The sequence below is a fragment of the Eulemur rufifrons genome, chromosome 2, assembly GCF_041146395.1.
Source record: "Eulemur rufifrons isolate Redbay chromosome 2, OSU_ERuf_1, whole genome shotgun sequence".
Lineage (NCBI taxonomy): Eukaryota > Metazoa > Chordata > Mammalia > Primates > Lemuridae > Eulemur > Eulemur rufifrons.
In genome coordinates, this window is record NC_090984.1 from 72,026,056 (window position 1) to 72,043,516 (window position 17,461).

The window sequence follows — 17,461 nt, forward strand, 5'->3', positions numbered from 1 at the left end:
TAAACAGGATCAAAACACTATGAGAGGTTTAAACCTCTAGATGCTAGATCGGCTTCATTGAGGTATGGGAGATTAAAGGAAATCACTTGACATAGCCTTGACTGTATACGGAAATCTGTCTCTTTCAATTCAAATAATTTTTAAAAATATTGTTAACTACTTAATTAGCAAAATTGTAGGGCCTGGATTTATGATGTTAAAAAACAATAAAATAAGTAGTTCTTCCATCTTTATGTACCATATGTCCCCTCAATTTATCTTTTGGGGAGAAATTTCTATCTTTTTTTTTTAATTTCAGAATATTATAGGGGTACAAATGTTTTGGTTACATATATTACCTTTGCCCTGCCCGAGTCAGAGCTACAAGGGTGCCCATCCCCCAGACAGTGTGCACCACACCCATAGGAAATTTCTAGCTATTGAAAAGTAAAATTGTGAAATCTGCATAATGTATATACATGATATAAACTTTATAGCCATGCAGTCACATGTAACTTTTAAGCTTCATTCTCTCTGTCAGGCTCATAAGATCCCCACACCCATGGAGAGTTCAGCAAAAAATAAGTGAGAGTGGGAAGAGAAAAAAATATTGTACTTTTCTCTTTTCACTTTAGTAGTTACACACGTGTTCATCTTGATCTAGAAAAATATTAAATATCTTTTTGATAGACTAAACATTTAGAAAATGCTTATTTTATCCATTACATATATTTTTTATAAATTACTAAGGCAACACACACTAATTTTAGAAAAATTTTAAAATATAGCTAAGCAACGTGTCTTTACAAAATGTTTTCATACAATACATACAATTTTATAATCTGATTGTTTCACTTAACATATTATGAACAACTTTATATGTCATTATAATCTTTTATATATAAAGAATAAATAATTTAAATGGCTTTAAATCTATTGCATAGTTATACTATAATTTATCTAATTGTGTTTTCAAATACCACTGCAGTGAACATACTTGCAGCACATAGTCACACATATCTGCAATTATTACAAAGGACACAGATTCCTGGAAGTGGAATTGTTAAGTTAAAGAATATTTAGAATTATTAGAAAAAGTTTCTATCAATTAGAAAAACAATTAGGCTAGTTTTGAGATACCCTTGAGAAAGTACAGATTTTTAACTCCCTTCAAGTGTCTGGAAAAGAGAGAAATATGTTGCTGGTTTTTTATGGTAGATAAATAATATTTTGTCTTGCCTTCTAATTATAAAATACATTATCATAAATATTTTTCATGCTAAGAATAACCTAAATTGTGAAAGCTACATGTCTAAAGATATATAGTAATAGCTAGAATTTAATTTGGATTTACTTCTTATGGTACAAGTACTGAGAAACTTTGTATTCAAAATTTCTATACTTTTTCAATATGTCTTTTTTATAACTTTCGAAGACCCTGGTACATAATAGAAAATAATGATCTGAAGCTGGAAAAGGAGGAGTGTATTTCCCTTCAAAGCGCTGCACTATAAGTAGATTGAGAAAGTTTAGACAGGTGTTAATAGCTTCTTTGAGAATGGTAAGTCATCCTCTGTTCTCAGTAAGCATGTCAAAATAGTGGACCAGTGCTTTTGGCTGATTAATGTGACTGATTTAAATCACTGGGTGTATGAATATAGCATTAGAAGCACTACTCCTATGGAAACTTTTTGACAAAAAGTGACAATTATGAAGAATATTAATTCTTTTAACTTGTTCTTTACAGTTGACAACACCTTTACTCCTCGCCATTTTGCGATAAGCATTAATACAAAAATTTCTTGTTAGTCTGACTGCTTCCTTTAAATTTTAAAAATTTAAAATATTTTATCACTTTTTGAAAAGATATTGGGTTTTACTGGAAAATGTGGACTAATGTAGGGAAAAGAAAAGCAACAAATTTGATGTGATTTCCATCTTTGTTACTGTTGATACAAGATACAGAGAAAGACAATTCATCCAAAAAAATTGTTTCATATACTTAGCACTGTATTAAATTTGATGGAATATATGAAAAGTTTTCCATACCTCCCTTGCCCACAAGAAGTTTATAACATTTGTATTTAGTTATTTTCCAAATACTGCTGCAGTAAACATACTTGTAGCTAAATATTTGAAGAGGGCACAAGTTCCTGCAAGTGGAATTGTTAAATTAAAGAGTATCTACTATCTTGTAATGTATATAATGCCATTAATATATTTTTCCTCATTTACTATTTCATAGAATAAAATGGTACTGAATAATCTGTTAGTTGTTCAGTGCAGGTAATACAGAGAGAAGAAAGGCTTCAAGGAAATAGAACTTGGCCCCCTGTAGAATGGGTAGAATATGAATAAGCAGAGAGGAAAGAAAAGAGGGTAATGTAAAGGAGAGAAACAGCATATGAAGCAAAGGTACAGGGTGAATATAATCTAGGAGAGGAGACATACAGATGTCAGTCTGGCAGGAGCAAGGTTAGGCTGAATTACTGAGAGCCTTCAAAAGTATGCAAAGGCACTTAGATTTCATGCAGTAGGAAATAGGAAGCCACTGTAGAGTTCTTAAGGCAGCAATGATTACTTCATAAAAATAGCATGTTAGGAACATAGATCTCTCACTTAGCATTGGAAGATTAACTGAAGCAGGTTGGTGTGAGAGGTAAGAGTACCAGCTAAGAAGCAATCATAATAATATGATAAGATAGACAAATGATGTGCTGGTGTAGGCTGGTAGCAGTGCAGATAGGAGGTAGGGATTCATATTAGAAACACTATAGGGAAAATATGATTTGGTGACCAAAGAGATATGATGGGTAAAAAAGTCAATATCTTAAGGTTTTGTGCCTAAGAGATAATAACAACACAGTGCCATTAATAGAATGTCTTTAGTTCAGTGCTAAGAACTAATTTCATTTTCTTTCTGTGTAACCCTAACTTACAAATTTATGAGAAAAAATATTAAGTTGAGTTTGAGAAAAGTACTGCCAGGTGGCAGATATAAAACTCATCAAAATTGGCTTCCAGAATCTGAACAGCAAAAGAAGGGAAGGGCTTCTAAGGATTCTTCTCTGGGAATAATAGAAATACCCATGAGAATTTCTTTGGACTGAGAGCAATTTAGATTATATAACCCCATTTCCCAAATAATTAAACTCTTTCTGTGGAGTCTAGTGCTAAAAGTGAGAATGTCCAAAAGTTATTCTGAATGATAAAGATTATTCTTAAGAGCTGTATCTCAAGCCATTCAAAGATAGGCCAAATGTCAAGACTGCAGTTTGAGGTGTCATTCTTCAAAAGGCAATATGTGACTCCTCTACTGGGCAAGCAGCAGATCAGTTTCTGAGGTGATGTCATTCAGATTGGGAAGAATTATCTGAACCAGACTGGTGTGTGAATATTTAAAAGTTCAGATATAAGCAGCTGAAAGCAGCATGAAGAAAGAATTTTACTATTTTGTTTAAAAAGACACAGGATGAGGATGGGCTATTAACAAAGATTTACAGTAACTATTCATTGATGTTATCTAGGTGATTTCTTCAAAAGAGGTATTTCTACCAAATTTAGGCAACAAAACACATACCAGAAGAAGTAGACACTGCATATTTCCCAAACCTAAACTAATCTAAGGAAAAATAACAATAAATCCTAATTTTTACATATCATGGTTTGTATAGTTTTTGAAAATCCTTGAGAATTTTATCAGGAGGCAGGTTAGAGGCTATTCTCTTCACACACATGTGGGAATTGCTCTATCAATTAAGATTAAAAAATAGTTTTCATTGGCCTTACAGAATGTCCTCTAGGACTTTGTAATCATAATCTTTACAAATATATGAAGTCTTATTTATTATCTTTGCTACCAATTTTAAGGTCATTTCTAAAATATAAAGATCTATATATATTGTTGACAGCACAAATACAGTAAGTCTAAAAAAATATGAAAAATCCATCTCTGTGAATAAATCACTCACTGCAAATAAATTTGAATATAAGTATAATTCACATATAAGATCACTGCAACTCAGTAACTGATATGCAGTTTACTAAATAGTATCCTGTTTGAAAGAGTTAGTGTGTCCCTATGTTACTAATTTACTACCAAAGAATAATGTAGGTACTGAGAATAAAGCCCATTAATCCTTAATACCAGCACTTTAACACATAAAAGAAAGATGTGTATGATTTAATTTCAAGTCATCTATGGTGCTTGAAAAGTATTAACTGTGAAGTGAATGGATATTAAAGAATGAAAATTACATTTACAAGTGGCATATAAAAATCAGGAATCAGAAAAAATGCAACTCAGTCACAAATGCTAGTCTTTCTATGTGTTCAGAATTTCTTGTCTATAAAGTACAAAAAATAGTGTATATGTTTGGAATACATACTATTTTTGAGATAAATGAAAATATAAACATGTACCACTTTTCTACATACGTGGTACAGGCCTTTATAACATTTTCCCTTTTATATGTTGCTGTGATGGCAATTCTAATTAAATAAAGTATATTCTATGGTGAATATGTATCACAAAAATTTCAAAACAGTCTGTCTTTTCATGGTTGTTACTTAACTAAATTTTCATATTTTAGAAAGATGGATCTCTCGTATTTATATAAAAAATTAGGACTCTATAAAATGTCTAAGTCTGATAACATGCCATTTTAAACTGCCAGGAAGAAGCAATGACTACCTAAAAGTCTAATAATACCATGAATAAAATTATACTTAAAATTTCTATTTATTGTATATTAAAATATACAATAAATTTCCATTTATTGAAACCAAAGATCGATTTTCTACAGGAAAAAGACTTTGAGGACAATATAATTGAGCAGTTGAGCAGTTTTTAAAACCATATTTAAGAAGAAAATCACCTATCACTCTTAATTTTTAACAAGAGACACTCTAAAATAGTGAAACTCTGATGTTTTAAATAAGACAATGATATAATTAATAAACAGTCCATTTCAGGCTAAAAGAAATAAAGGTCTTCTCTGTGCCTTCAGATGTAACCTAAGCAAATAATTCATATGGGTTGTCCTAGAAGCTGGGGAGTAGGGGAAAGACACAAATAGACATCAAAAAAGTTTTGAATGGAATAGTTAAAATGCCAAGGTTGACCTGGTTATCAGTTTGTTTTTTCCTAGATTCTGTTACATGCCTGCTTATTTTTGACTCTCATGCTTCTCTCATAGATGATGCATAAGCAGTCCACATCCATGGCAACTTCATTCCTTTGTATATTTTGTTTTCTCCTGATAAATTATGAAGTCAAAAAGAAGAGCCGAAGATACTGGTTTTTGGAATCAGTAATTCATTGTTAGTACATTAGCTAAATCCTCCTGTTACAAAAAGGCTAACCTTAGCTTAGTTCTCACTTCAGGTGAAATTTTATCTAACATCTTTCTCATCAAGCCCCCCAAACTCTTTCCATTTAAAAAGTGGAAGAAATCTGTTCTTTTCAGATAACTGCTCTACCATTTAATGTTCTTCTACAAAGGCCAGTGACTAAATAAAATATTTACTACAAATCTTCACGTCAAGTAATTGACTTTTTTTCTTGAAATGTACTTTTATGGGGGTCTTCATCAAAGTTTCCATTCATTATTTTAGAATTAAGCATGTAAATGAAATTACTCCAGTATATATAGGTGTGATATTTGTTGATAAACTATATCTTATTCATTTCTGAGAACCTATTGGACTAGTTACCAGGTATACAGTTTGAATAAAATATACATTGTCCCTACCCTCATAGAGCTTCGAGGGCTTGTTATTGGTGTTGAGTTTTCTTGAGACTCTTACATATGATTTAAATATCCTCTGATATTGAAGAAGCCCAATAAAATTGTCACTTGATCTTAATTTATTCTATTATCTCAATCACCTTCTAATGTTAAGTTAGGGGCTTAAGCAAAATAACTCCATTATCTTCTGTTAAGTACTTTCCTAATAGTATCACCCACTGTACTATTGCTGCCGTAGACTAATTGGAATCCAGGGACAATCTAGACATCGAACTTAAAAAGTCTTAATTAAGCCCTGAGTAAAATTATGCCAAAGTTATTATTTTAAAATCCAAAACTTGAAATGAAATTATCTTAGAGATACTATTAATATAAAGAAGGAAATACAGCTTTAATCCTTCTCCATGTCCTAATCTTTAAATAGGGTGAAACAAAGTAAGAAATGCAAAGTTTTGCATATTTTGATTATTATATATCTAACTTTTATGTTTTTTATTAATCTAAGTAGATATTAACCGGTATTATAATTGATCGGTGAGCTTCATTTTTCAAGGTTACATAAAAGATAGTAAATGTTAGTCTATGTTTAAAATATAGGTAACTTTTCAGTGCCTTGCCTACTTTGGATATTAGTGACATTGAAAAAAGAATGTCTTATATCTAATCTAAGCACAGTTGAATATACGTGTACTAAATTTTTTCTATATTCTATTTGATGATAAATCCAAGTTTCTTGCTTAATTTCAAGGTAGAAGCAATTTCCTAGTGTTAATATAAATCTAAAAGTGAAGCTTAATGAAGCATGGTAAATAAAATGACCCAGGAATTGTAAGATCTGAGTACAGCTTATTCCTGCTTTTTCACTATTTACCTGTGTAACACATATACTTGTCCACAATACTTAAAACCTTAGCATCACTTGAAAAAGGTATAATCTGAAGGTCACCAAATTATAACTTGCTATGGCTGAACATTCCTTTTATGGTCCATCTTTACAGGAAATTTTGTATTTGTAAAAAGACTTCATATGACATTTATCTACAGTAGAAATGCCAAAAAAAATCTGTGCAGAACACTATTTAGAAATTATCATTCACAAAATAAGTACTTAAGAAATATTTCTAAATGAATGAATGATAGTGTTTATATAATTACATATCTGAGGAGCTAAATTAATGTATCCATATTATTTCTTTGTGTCCTTTATTCCAGTAACTCTTAGTATCTTTTAACACATAAAAATGGTTTGGGGGAAAGGATTGATTTAGATTTGATTAATGGTAGAAATCAACAAACTAATAAATGGTTAGTAATAATGCTTTAAAACTTAATATTGTTGGCTGCATTTCCCAACTTTTTCTTTTTTTCTCCTTTTTTAATACATGTAGATCCAGCCAATAATAACAGTTGACAATAAATAGTGATAATCTTATATGTAGACAAAGACGATAGTCACATCCCTGGAATCATTTAAGAGAAAAATGTAAATCCCAAGATATATCTATTTTGATACTTATCAATTGATACTTGAAATTTCTCCATCAGAGCTTCATAGATTTGAGTTAAAGCTTTATACCATAATAAAATGAAGATACACTTTTTTTGAATCACATAACGTTATCATAAAGTTTAAGACCATTGTTAAGCATCATTGAGAGGAGAATTTGATGGAAAGTGAGAGAAGTATCTTTGGAGTATATTTCTACTCAGCATTGGGTTTTTGTCTTCTGAGGGTTTTTTTTTCCCCTCTCTCTAGAATTCTCTGTTACTATTGAAATTCCACTTTAATAATAATCATTACCAAATTATTTTAAGCCTCACTCTTTGAAAAATGAAGGTAAACTTTCCAGTTTCACACTTCTGTCCCAGGACTAGCCCAAACAAATGTTACTTTGACCATTGACATGAGGTATAGGGAAGACGTGGCCCAAACTCATGTTAAGAGCCATAATAATTTGTAAACTTTATTTTCTAAGTATCATGTTGTGTTTGGGATAGTGGGGGTTGTGAAGACTTTGTATACTTAATTTACAGCATTGATTTGGGAGTCATCATTTTTAGGTCAAAAGCTAGATTCAGAAGGCAATGCTTTTGCTAAAGTTAGGCTTTTTTCCTGAAATGTATTTAAACAAAACTCAGGTATCTACTCTGCTTTAATTTACCTAGGCTCTAAGTTTACCAATATTTCAGTACTGATGAAAATTCTCAAGTCTCATGACAGTTACAAGATAATGGAGAGATTTGCACACAGTGGATCAAGTAGGTAGTAAGAGGGCCTTTTTTACCACATTCTTTGGTTTCTACTTAATCTCAAAGATCTTGATATGAGGATTAACAGAGAGAAGAGCATTTGATTCTAATTGTTATGATATATCTATGTGAACTTTCAATGTCACATTAACTAGGCTAAGATTTTTAATGCAATCTTTTGTCAAGAAAGACATTAAAAATTTTCCCTGACCATTTATTTACATTGGTAATATTTTCCAAGAAATATGACTGACTCCAGTATTGCTCTCTTGCTGACTTGCTCATCATGTAAGTACATCTGGGCTAGTTTACTTGAGAATGAGATACCGCATAAAGAGGGAGTCCTAGCCATTCTGGACCAGTCAGGACAGTCAGGACCAATTGGCAGGCCTATGACCACCCAGCCCCAGTTGACTACAGCTGCTTGAATGATTCCAAGCAAGGCTTGCAGAAGAACTGGCCAGGTAAGCCAACCCCAAATTGACATGATTAAATAAAATGGCTGTTGTTTTAAGTCACTAACTTTTGTATTCTTTATTCTGATACAGCAATATCAATTGTATGTATCCAAAAAAGGAGGAGCTTATCTTGGCTGTGCAGGCAAAGCAGACTAGAGTATTGGTGAGTGTGAAACACTTACTCTAGAGCTAGTAGGAAAAATAGAAGCTTTAAGAAAGAAGTAGTTGTCCAGATCAAGGGAGATATAAGTCCCATTTTCCTTTGAAGTGATCAGATTGTATTTTATATAGGGCTCAATGTTTTTAAAGGCACTAGAGCATGCACAGAAGGCAAGAAAAAAATAAAACACAGTAAAGACATAACTCTCTTAACATTTTGACAATAACTCACATAGGAAATCAAGTAGATTTAAAGGGTAGTCTAGGCAGATAGGTAGAGGATCCAAGGAGGCAGATTTTCTATTAAGATGAGGAAAAATTTTTTATAGTATTATTTAACTCATTCTTTCTACTTCTGTCTTCACTTTTTCACTTAAAAACTCTTTCTTCAGTCTTTTTCAAACATGAATAGTCATTCGTCCTTTCTCTTCTCAACTCTGTTTTTTCTCATTGGATAGTCCCTTATTTCTCCATGTACTTTTGTGAGCATATATATGTGTGTTCATATTTCTATGGCCGTGTCTTTACATATTCATAAGTACACTTGTATATGTACATTTTTATATTTATTGTGTGTATCTTAGTGTGTATATGTATCTTTCAGTTGTGGCTAAAACTGAGCAAATTTTTTATTTCATTAGTTACAATTTCTGCATGAGGGAGTAGGGAAACCCCATCAGTTACCTATCCTATTCCATACATCTCTGTACTTCTCTCCCCGTCTTTCCCTCCTTCTTTTCCCCTCTGATCTCGGCTCTTTTCCATCTGCCTTCTGGAACCTTCTTTCCATTGTTACTATCTTGTGTCTGTCCACAACTTCTTCATGGAATGCATCACACTTACATTTTACCTGAAACTTGAATTTACCAAGGATGCTTTTTCCCCAGCAGCCCACTAGACACTAGTCTTTCTCCCATACTCCATATAATAGGAGGGAGAGTTTTTCTGGTTCCCCTTCAGTACTTTCATATCTTCTGCATTCATGTAAAAACCTTTCCTCCTTTGAGGTTTACACCATCCATTTTTATCACTCTCTATGCTCTTCTTCAGTGATTTCTACGATCTTCTGATCAATACCATTCACTTAATGGGAGTTGTAGACATCTGGTTCAGTGTCTTCCTCTCTGCCCCAACCTCCGCATTCATGCTAAGAAACTTCAATATCTATGTCAGTAATCTGTCTTATTCATTTGCCTCCTGAATGCTAGTGACCTTTACCTCTTCTCCACTTCAGCTACTCACTCTGGATCTTGTTATCACTCAGAACTTCTGTATCTGATATCCTGAGCTCAAAGTTGCCTCTTTGACAATAACCACAGTCTTATCCTAACTACTCTTACTTTTTAGACTGAACTCAAATCAAGACATCCAGTCCCTTGCTTCCTCCATTTTCTGCCTAGACTAACAGCCCTTTATAGGCTTGCTTGCTTCTCTAACCTGGGTTCTCTAACCTCTAGTCTGGATTCTAGGTTTAATCACTTTCTCCCCAGGACACTCAGTCTCCTTATACGCTGTATTACCTAACTCACTGCCCTGCAAGTCAAAAACTGAATTACTTTTGTAATCCACTTTCCCTATACCCCCAAAGTGTAGGGCTAATGGTGGAAAAATTATATTACTATTATGGTCAGTATCTTCTACAAAATTGTAGTGTCTAGCTATAGCTGAGTCATCTATCCCACCTAGCAATTCTTTTACATATCCCTGGTCACCTCCCTTTCTTGTCCTGTTAAACCTTCACTATTCTCTTACAGCCTTTTCCTCACCCTATTCTTTCAGCAGAAAACCTTGCTTCCTACTCCATGGGGAAAATTGAATCTAACAGACATAAGTTCTGTCAATTCTTTCCTCCACACATACAAAATTATTCACAGATGTATTCTTCCTGCCTCTTTCTCTTTAGGTCCCAAGGAAAAGTCATATTTTCAAGGATAATCCTACAAGTTGTGCTTATGATCCCATCCTCAGAGGCCCTGTTTAAAAAGCTATCATCTTCCTTATACTTTAGTGTCTTTCTATAGTCTCCTTTTCCACAATCCATAAATATATTCACATCTTCCACTTTTTAAAAAACTCCCTTGGCCATCCATCCCCCATAATTACAATCTTCTTTACTTTCTAGCCAAGCTCTTGTAAAACAGCGTATACTTCACTTTTTCACATTGCATTCATACTTTATCCCACTTTTATCATTACCATTAAAATTGCACTGAGAAAAGGTTATCATTTCCTAACTGCCAAATCACATGGGCACTTTTCACTTTGATCTTATTTAAGCACTTAACCCTGTTGATCATTCCCTTCTTGAAGTTCTCTGGATTCTGTGACAGTACCTACTCTTGGTCCATCTTTTACTTCTCTGACTATTCTTTCTCAAATTCTTTTGCCAATTTCCTTCCTTTGTACATTTGGTTTCATTTTGATTCTATCCTCTTCCCACCTCCCTTTTCCTTTTTTATTTCTCTCTCTAAACATGTCCATCCACTCCCATGGCTTCAGTTGCAGCATAAAGTAAGACCTAGTCATGGTCTACCTGTCTAGCCCCATTTCCTGCCATCCTCCACCTTACTTTGCTGTGCTCTGAAATACTACTGGTAGTCCTTGACACACATCAAGCTTTTCATACCTCTCTGTCTTCACATGTTATTTTCTCTGCCTGGAATGCTCATCCTTGCCCTGTCTCCATTCCCACCTTTCTTGGGGTGACTGTCCTTCTCATCCTCCAATACTTAACTCAGGCATCATCAGGAATCCTTTACAGGCCTTTCCTTTCCTTCCATGCCCACTTTAGATTCTGTTTAATACCTGTGTTTATCCTTTTTTATAGCATTTACCAATAACTTATTGGAGTTATCCAGATAAAGACCTACTCACCTACCTTATTGCTTCTTATGAGCAAGGACCATGTCCTGTTCTTTTTGAATAATCAATGCCTAGAACAATACCTGGTATATAGGAATTACTCAACAAATTTTTGTTGATTGAACTGAAACCTACCTAAAAATCTCTTGTTAACACAAACTCTTATATCCAGGTACTCACTTATCCTCAGCCTCACTTATATATCCTACTGACACCTCAAATATATATGCATCAGACTGAACTCATCCTCACACACACATACTCCCCAGCAATTTTGCCATTCTTCCCCTCCACTGTCTTAGTTAGGACATCACTATCTATCTACCTAGTCATCAAAACCAGACATCCAGGAATAAACCTTCTTGCCCAATACCCCTCACCCAATTCTACCCTCAAAAGTCCCTAAGTCCTTTTGATACTATGTCCTAAATGTTTTTCAAATCCATCCTCTTCTTTTCATCTGCATTGCTGCAGCTCTAATTTGGGCCGTCAACTCTTATTACAATTATTTTATTGTGGTAAAATATTCATAACAAAATTTATCATTTTAACCATTTTTAATTTAATTTTTATTTTTTTACTTTTTTAAATTTATTTATTTATTTATTTATCTTTTGAGACAGGGTCTCATTCTGTCGCCCCAGCTAGAGTGCAGTGAGTGGCACAATCATACTTCACTGCAACCTCAAACTCCTAGGATCAAGCAATCCTCCTGCCTCAGCCTCCCAAGTACCTGGACTATAGGCGCACACCACCATTCCTGGCTAAGTTTTTTATTTTTTGTAGAGGCAGGATCTTAAGTATTTTGCCTATGTCTTGAACTCCTGACTTCAAGTGATCCTTCTGCCTCAGCCACCCAATGTGCTGGTTTTTTAGGCATGAGCCACCATGCCTGGCCCATTTTAACTATTTTTAAGTGTATAGTTTAGTCGCAATAAGTACATCACACTGTTGTGCTCAGTAGGATTTTTTTAGTAAAGAACTATCTGGTCTTTTTACCTATAGGCTAGCTACGTTCTTACCAGTGTGATCTTTCTAAAATGTAAATGATGTTACTAGATAAGTTAAGACCCTTTTATTTGTCTACATTAGTGGTTTCATCACAAAATTTTCAGAGGTCTAAGCTGAAGTGAGGGGGAAAAAAATACAATGTACCAAGTTTTTCTAAATATTTTCAGTTTACATGATTGAGTGAGTGAATGAATGAATGGCAACATTAATCAAGATAAGAAATACTGAAACATACATGGAATGTAAAATAGTAAGTTTTATTTTAGATATGCTGAGTATCGTGCTCATGAGGTATAAGGAAGGGGAGGTGTCTTAAAGGCAGTTGGATATGTGAGTCTGAAATTCAGAAGAAAATTTGGAGAAGTGAGTATGAATTTGGAAATCATGAGCGTTTAAATGACATCAAGTAAACAAATAACATCTCTTGAGGAAAGTAGGAAAAGCGTAAAGAAAAGATGGTAAAAATACATTAACATTTAAAAGACCAGCAAAAGAAGGACAGCCATAGTGGTAAAAGAAAAACAATTATATTGAAATCTTCTCACCTTTCTGCCATGATTGAAAGAGGACAAGATCTTTGATATTAATGGCAACACATAGGTGCAGCATTTTTAGTTGCTTTGTCTCCTCTGCTGGAAGGATGATTGTTGTCCATGTCTTTTGGGTTTCCCTGGTTCTTTCTATTCTTTCTCCTTGAAAACAAACAAAAAAAAAGCTAAACAGGTTTGATGGAACAATTTTATTGCCTAAATAATAGGAATGCTTTTTCTGACGAAAAAATTGTCTAGCCAATAAGAATTCTCTTACTCTGACATTGACAAATGCAAAAATCATTTTCAAAAATGGAATCTGAAAAAATGAAAATAACAAAAAAAGGAAATAAAAATGGAATCTACCATGAATTATTTACTTTGGTGTAATTCAATTGATAATGAGAAATTTGCTCACTTTTCACTCCTTTCTGTCCCTTTGCAATAAAATTATCTAGACAATAAGAGTAATTCAAGCACATGAAAATTCAGAAATAAGCCTTAGAAGTCACGGTATTTCTGGAAGCAGTATGGCACATTGGAGAGATCAGGGATGTGGTACTTAGACCTAGCATCACACCCCATTTCCAAAACCCACTAGTTGTGTGGCTCTGATCAAATTACCCTCTATATGCTTTGGTTTTGTCATCTAATGATAATACCTACTCCATAGAGAGTTATAATGGAAATTAAATATGTGCGTAAACGACTTCTCATAGTTACTGCCATATAGTCAATACTCATCAAATATTACTTGCCTTTCAAAATATCTCACAATATTCATCAAGAATGAGAAAGGCTGGGTGCAGTGGTGTGCATCTGTAGTCCCACCTACTCAGAAGGCTGAAGCAGAAGGATTGCTTGAGCCTAGTTGTTCGAGGTCAAGGCCAGCCTGGGCAACATAGCAAGATCTCATTTCTAAAAAAAAAAAAAAAAAAAAAAAGGGTGAAAAATGGAAGTAAATTAAGAAAATTGATAAATAACTTATAGTTCATTTACCTGATGGAAAACTATCATTCCATTATAGTATGTACATATTATATAATTACATAGAAAATATGAAAATAATGTTAATTTTAAAAATACGATTTCTGTCTAAAATATAACTATAAATACATTTTCAAGTTTATATAGAAATTGTATTATAGCAAATAATAGATTATAACTACTTATGTCCTAATTATGTACAATGACATGAATTTACTTTTTTATAATATGTTGTTACTAAAATTGCAGGTGAAATACACCAGCAAATACTTTCCCAATTTGACTGAAGAAGTTGAGGAAAAATTTTTAATGACACTACTGAGACAAATAATCCATTAACCTATAATGTAAAATCTGTAGGTCTCTGGTAACCCAAACTCTAATGGAAATAGCTCTGAACTAAAAACAAGGAAACCAGGCCCAAGTTTGTCACTGTTGTGTCTCAGAAACTTGTATAAGAGTTTACTTGTTTATGCTTCAGTTTCTTCATATTTAAAATGGAGAAATCCTAATCCTAGCTCTAGCCCTTATCCTATTTCATGAAGCCCTTGGAAAGATATCATTGAGTAATATGTAAAGCAGTTGGAGCCTCTTTTAGTGAGCTACATAATTTTTTAAAGGATATTATTGATTTGGACAGTGAAGAATAGCCTGCAGGCAAATCCTGCAAGGTGCTTCAACAGACCCACACATCTACCTTCCTGTTGGCACAGTCCATGTTTGGCAGGTGTATTCCATTCCTTACAGGAAGGAATAGGTGCTTCATTGTGTTTCAGAAGTTAGTAAGCTTTTACAAAACTAAGTAATTGACATTTTTCTCATTTCTGAGATCAAATTTTCATAAATCATTCAACCTGGATAAACTGAGAATGTGGTGATCTAGTCATTGTTGAAATGTAGTGGCGACATTGCAAAACATGATATTTAAGTATTTCCTCCTAATCTCTTACCATAGCAAAATTTAAGAGTTCTAAATTTAAGAGTTCTAAAAGATCTCCTGATTTATAAAAAGGAAACAAAAGTGAGATGAACCAGTCTATAAAGGAGAAGCCAAAAGAAGCACAACACATTCATCCTAGTAATTTGGGATTCCATTGAGTTTGAATTTGTAGCAATAATAATAATAACTGTACAAAGTAGAGCTTTACTTTTATGAGGAAAAAATGTTTTTACTAGTTAGTAGTGTAAATGATATTATGGGGGAGGGATATGTTTAACCAACTTGAAAGCATGTATTCTGATTTTAACAGTGTATGAAGGAAGAGAAATGCTATTAGTGGCTTGTCTAGATTTCTGCTGGGAACCATTTATTAACAGTTATTTCAAATTACTATCAGATTTTAACAATAAACTTAAAATCTCATAGTATAGTTGTATAATTCATACTAACGTTTTTCTTCCCCCCTCATCCACAATTCAAGTTAACGAAACTTTGTCTTAAAGGATTCATGTAGTTCCATGAATCATAACATTCAGAGTGTATAAGATAGCACTAGTTTTTGTCACTATGGAAAGTCCAACTAATGTAGACTAATCTGTGAATGCAGTGAATTTTCCAGGAATCCTCTAGTTTAGGTATTTATACCACTAGACTGTTATAGTAGATGTATAATACTTATATAATTTACAGTTGATAAATTTGTAGTAATAAACCTAGACAAAATTTGTCTTTATGCTAAGATCGTTACTATCTTTCTTAAAGCAAAGATCTTTAATGCACTGAATTATTTTGTTTCATTTTCCTGGTTTTTGTTAACACCATTTTTAATACATGCAGAATCATGCAATAAACTTGAACGAGTTTTCAGTGTTGTATGCAGTTGATTTTTTCATTCCTTCCTGAAACTCCCAAATAGTCTCAACCAGTGTGCATAGCACTAAGAATGCCCTTATTCCTTTAGTGTCTAGCTCTGTGCTGTGTTTATTTGCAAAGGACCCTCATGCATGGATCCATATAAATGAGGCAAACTGTGGAGCAGACTAGACTATGTCACTTAGCAGCCTTTGAGGAGAGAAGATTGTGTATATGAAAACTGCTGGGCATGATTTTCACTTATAAGGAAGATTTCTTTGTGTGTAACATCAAGCAAGATTTTTGTTTGAGGTTTTATGCTTTCAGTAAAGAAAATACAAGAAAACTAATTAGTGGTCTGATTCCCCCATCATCTTTTGTCAAACAAAACTCTCACTGATCCACATGAATGTGATCTCCCACCCATGGAATAACTTAAAAACACTGCAGAATGGACTTCTGAACTTTTGACTTGATTTTCAGTTTAATTGGTAGGTTTTTAATCAGCTAAGAAAATCAATTTTCTTTGAATAAAAAGTCTATATTAGTAATTCCTAGCATATTTATACTACTCAAAAATAGAAACTTGTTGTAGAGCAGGAAGTCTGGTTTTATTAGTGTCAAATCATTTTTTTATATTTAAATTATTTCCAGGCTACAGGGACATGAAATTTTTCTCACCTAGCCATTTAATGCCTGGCTTTATTTTCTTCAGCTGACTCTATGAAAAAGAAAGGAATATAATGCATAAGAGTTGTACAGTATACCAACCAATGTGTCACTTATTTAGCTAAGTAACAGGTATAAGATTGCTGATACTTCTGTGTTGAAATATGTACTTCTCCTAGGTAAAAATCAATTTGAAACTCTTCTACACTTAATAAGTCATCCTGTCATTACAGTAAATGATTCATTCACAACCTTAATACAAAAAGGTAAGTGTATTGAAATGAGTATTTTATATACTTCATGTGGCATCTAATGCTGACATAATCCAAGGATCTAGGTTAAAGTTTGCGGTGTTGCTATTTCTTTAACCTCAAACATTTGGCATTCGGCACCAGTATGCCTTGTCTCCTGACGTGACTATGAGGACTGTTGGTCACAGGCAAATACTGTCCATTTTCAGCCAAAACATTATTGACAATAATTGCACTTTTTATTTTCTTTTTCTCCCTTTCCCACCCTCCCCCACCCCAACTTAGGTTAGAAAGGCTGGTGGACGTCCTGAGGAAAAAGGTTGGAACTGGGACCATGAGGACAGTGATCTGACTGAAAAAAACGACAGTCTGGAGAAGAGCTCACATCTGGTGACCAGGCTGCTTCATTCAACACTGTGTAAACACTGAAGCCTTAACTTAGCAAACAGTTGTTAGAAGTGGGACACTCCAACCACATTCCAAGCCGAGATAAAATCAAATCACAAATGTTTAACCACTTTGCTGCTGACTTGAGTTATTTATCCAAATATATTAACTGAAGATTTTTAGCAATGGATAGCTATAAGGTTGCAGCTTATTTTGTAACTATTTTATATCTCAATGTCTTTAATATAAATTTTTTTACTGAGAGACCATTGTAGAAACATGGAAAAGTTGGTTAGGATCATATCTTCACATGTGGCCCTTTCTGAATCAAAGTGCAGCAAAGTAAATATTGTCTAAGCCTTAATCCACTATGTTA

The 17,461-nt window shown here is 33.5% G+C and overlaps 1 protein-coding gene across 3 annotated transcripts in view; it reads left to right on the forward strand.

Annotated features, from left to right (window-relative positions):
- The window catches only part of MIPOL1 (mirror-image polydactyly 1), a 210,997-nt gene extending 193,921 nt beyond the window's left edge, over positions 1–17,076 (forward strand). For all 3 annotated transcript variants that reach the window (XM_069464368.1, XM_069464386.1, XM_069464376.1), the window contains one exon: positions 16,984–17,076. In XM_069464368.1, coding sequence (XP_069320469.1) covers positions 16,984–17,050 — 67 coding nt within the window. In that variant the 3' untranslated portion in view covers positions 17,051–17,076. The remainder of the gene's footprint in view (positions 1–16,983) is intronic.
- The last annotated feature ends 385 nt before the right edge of the window (positions 17,077–17,461 follow it).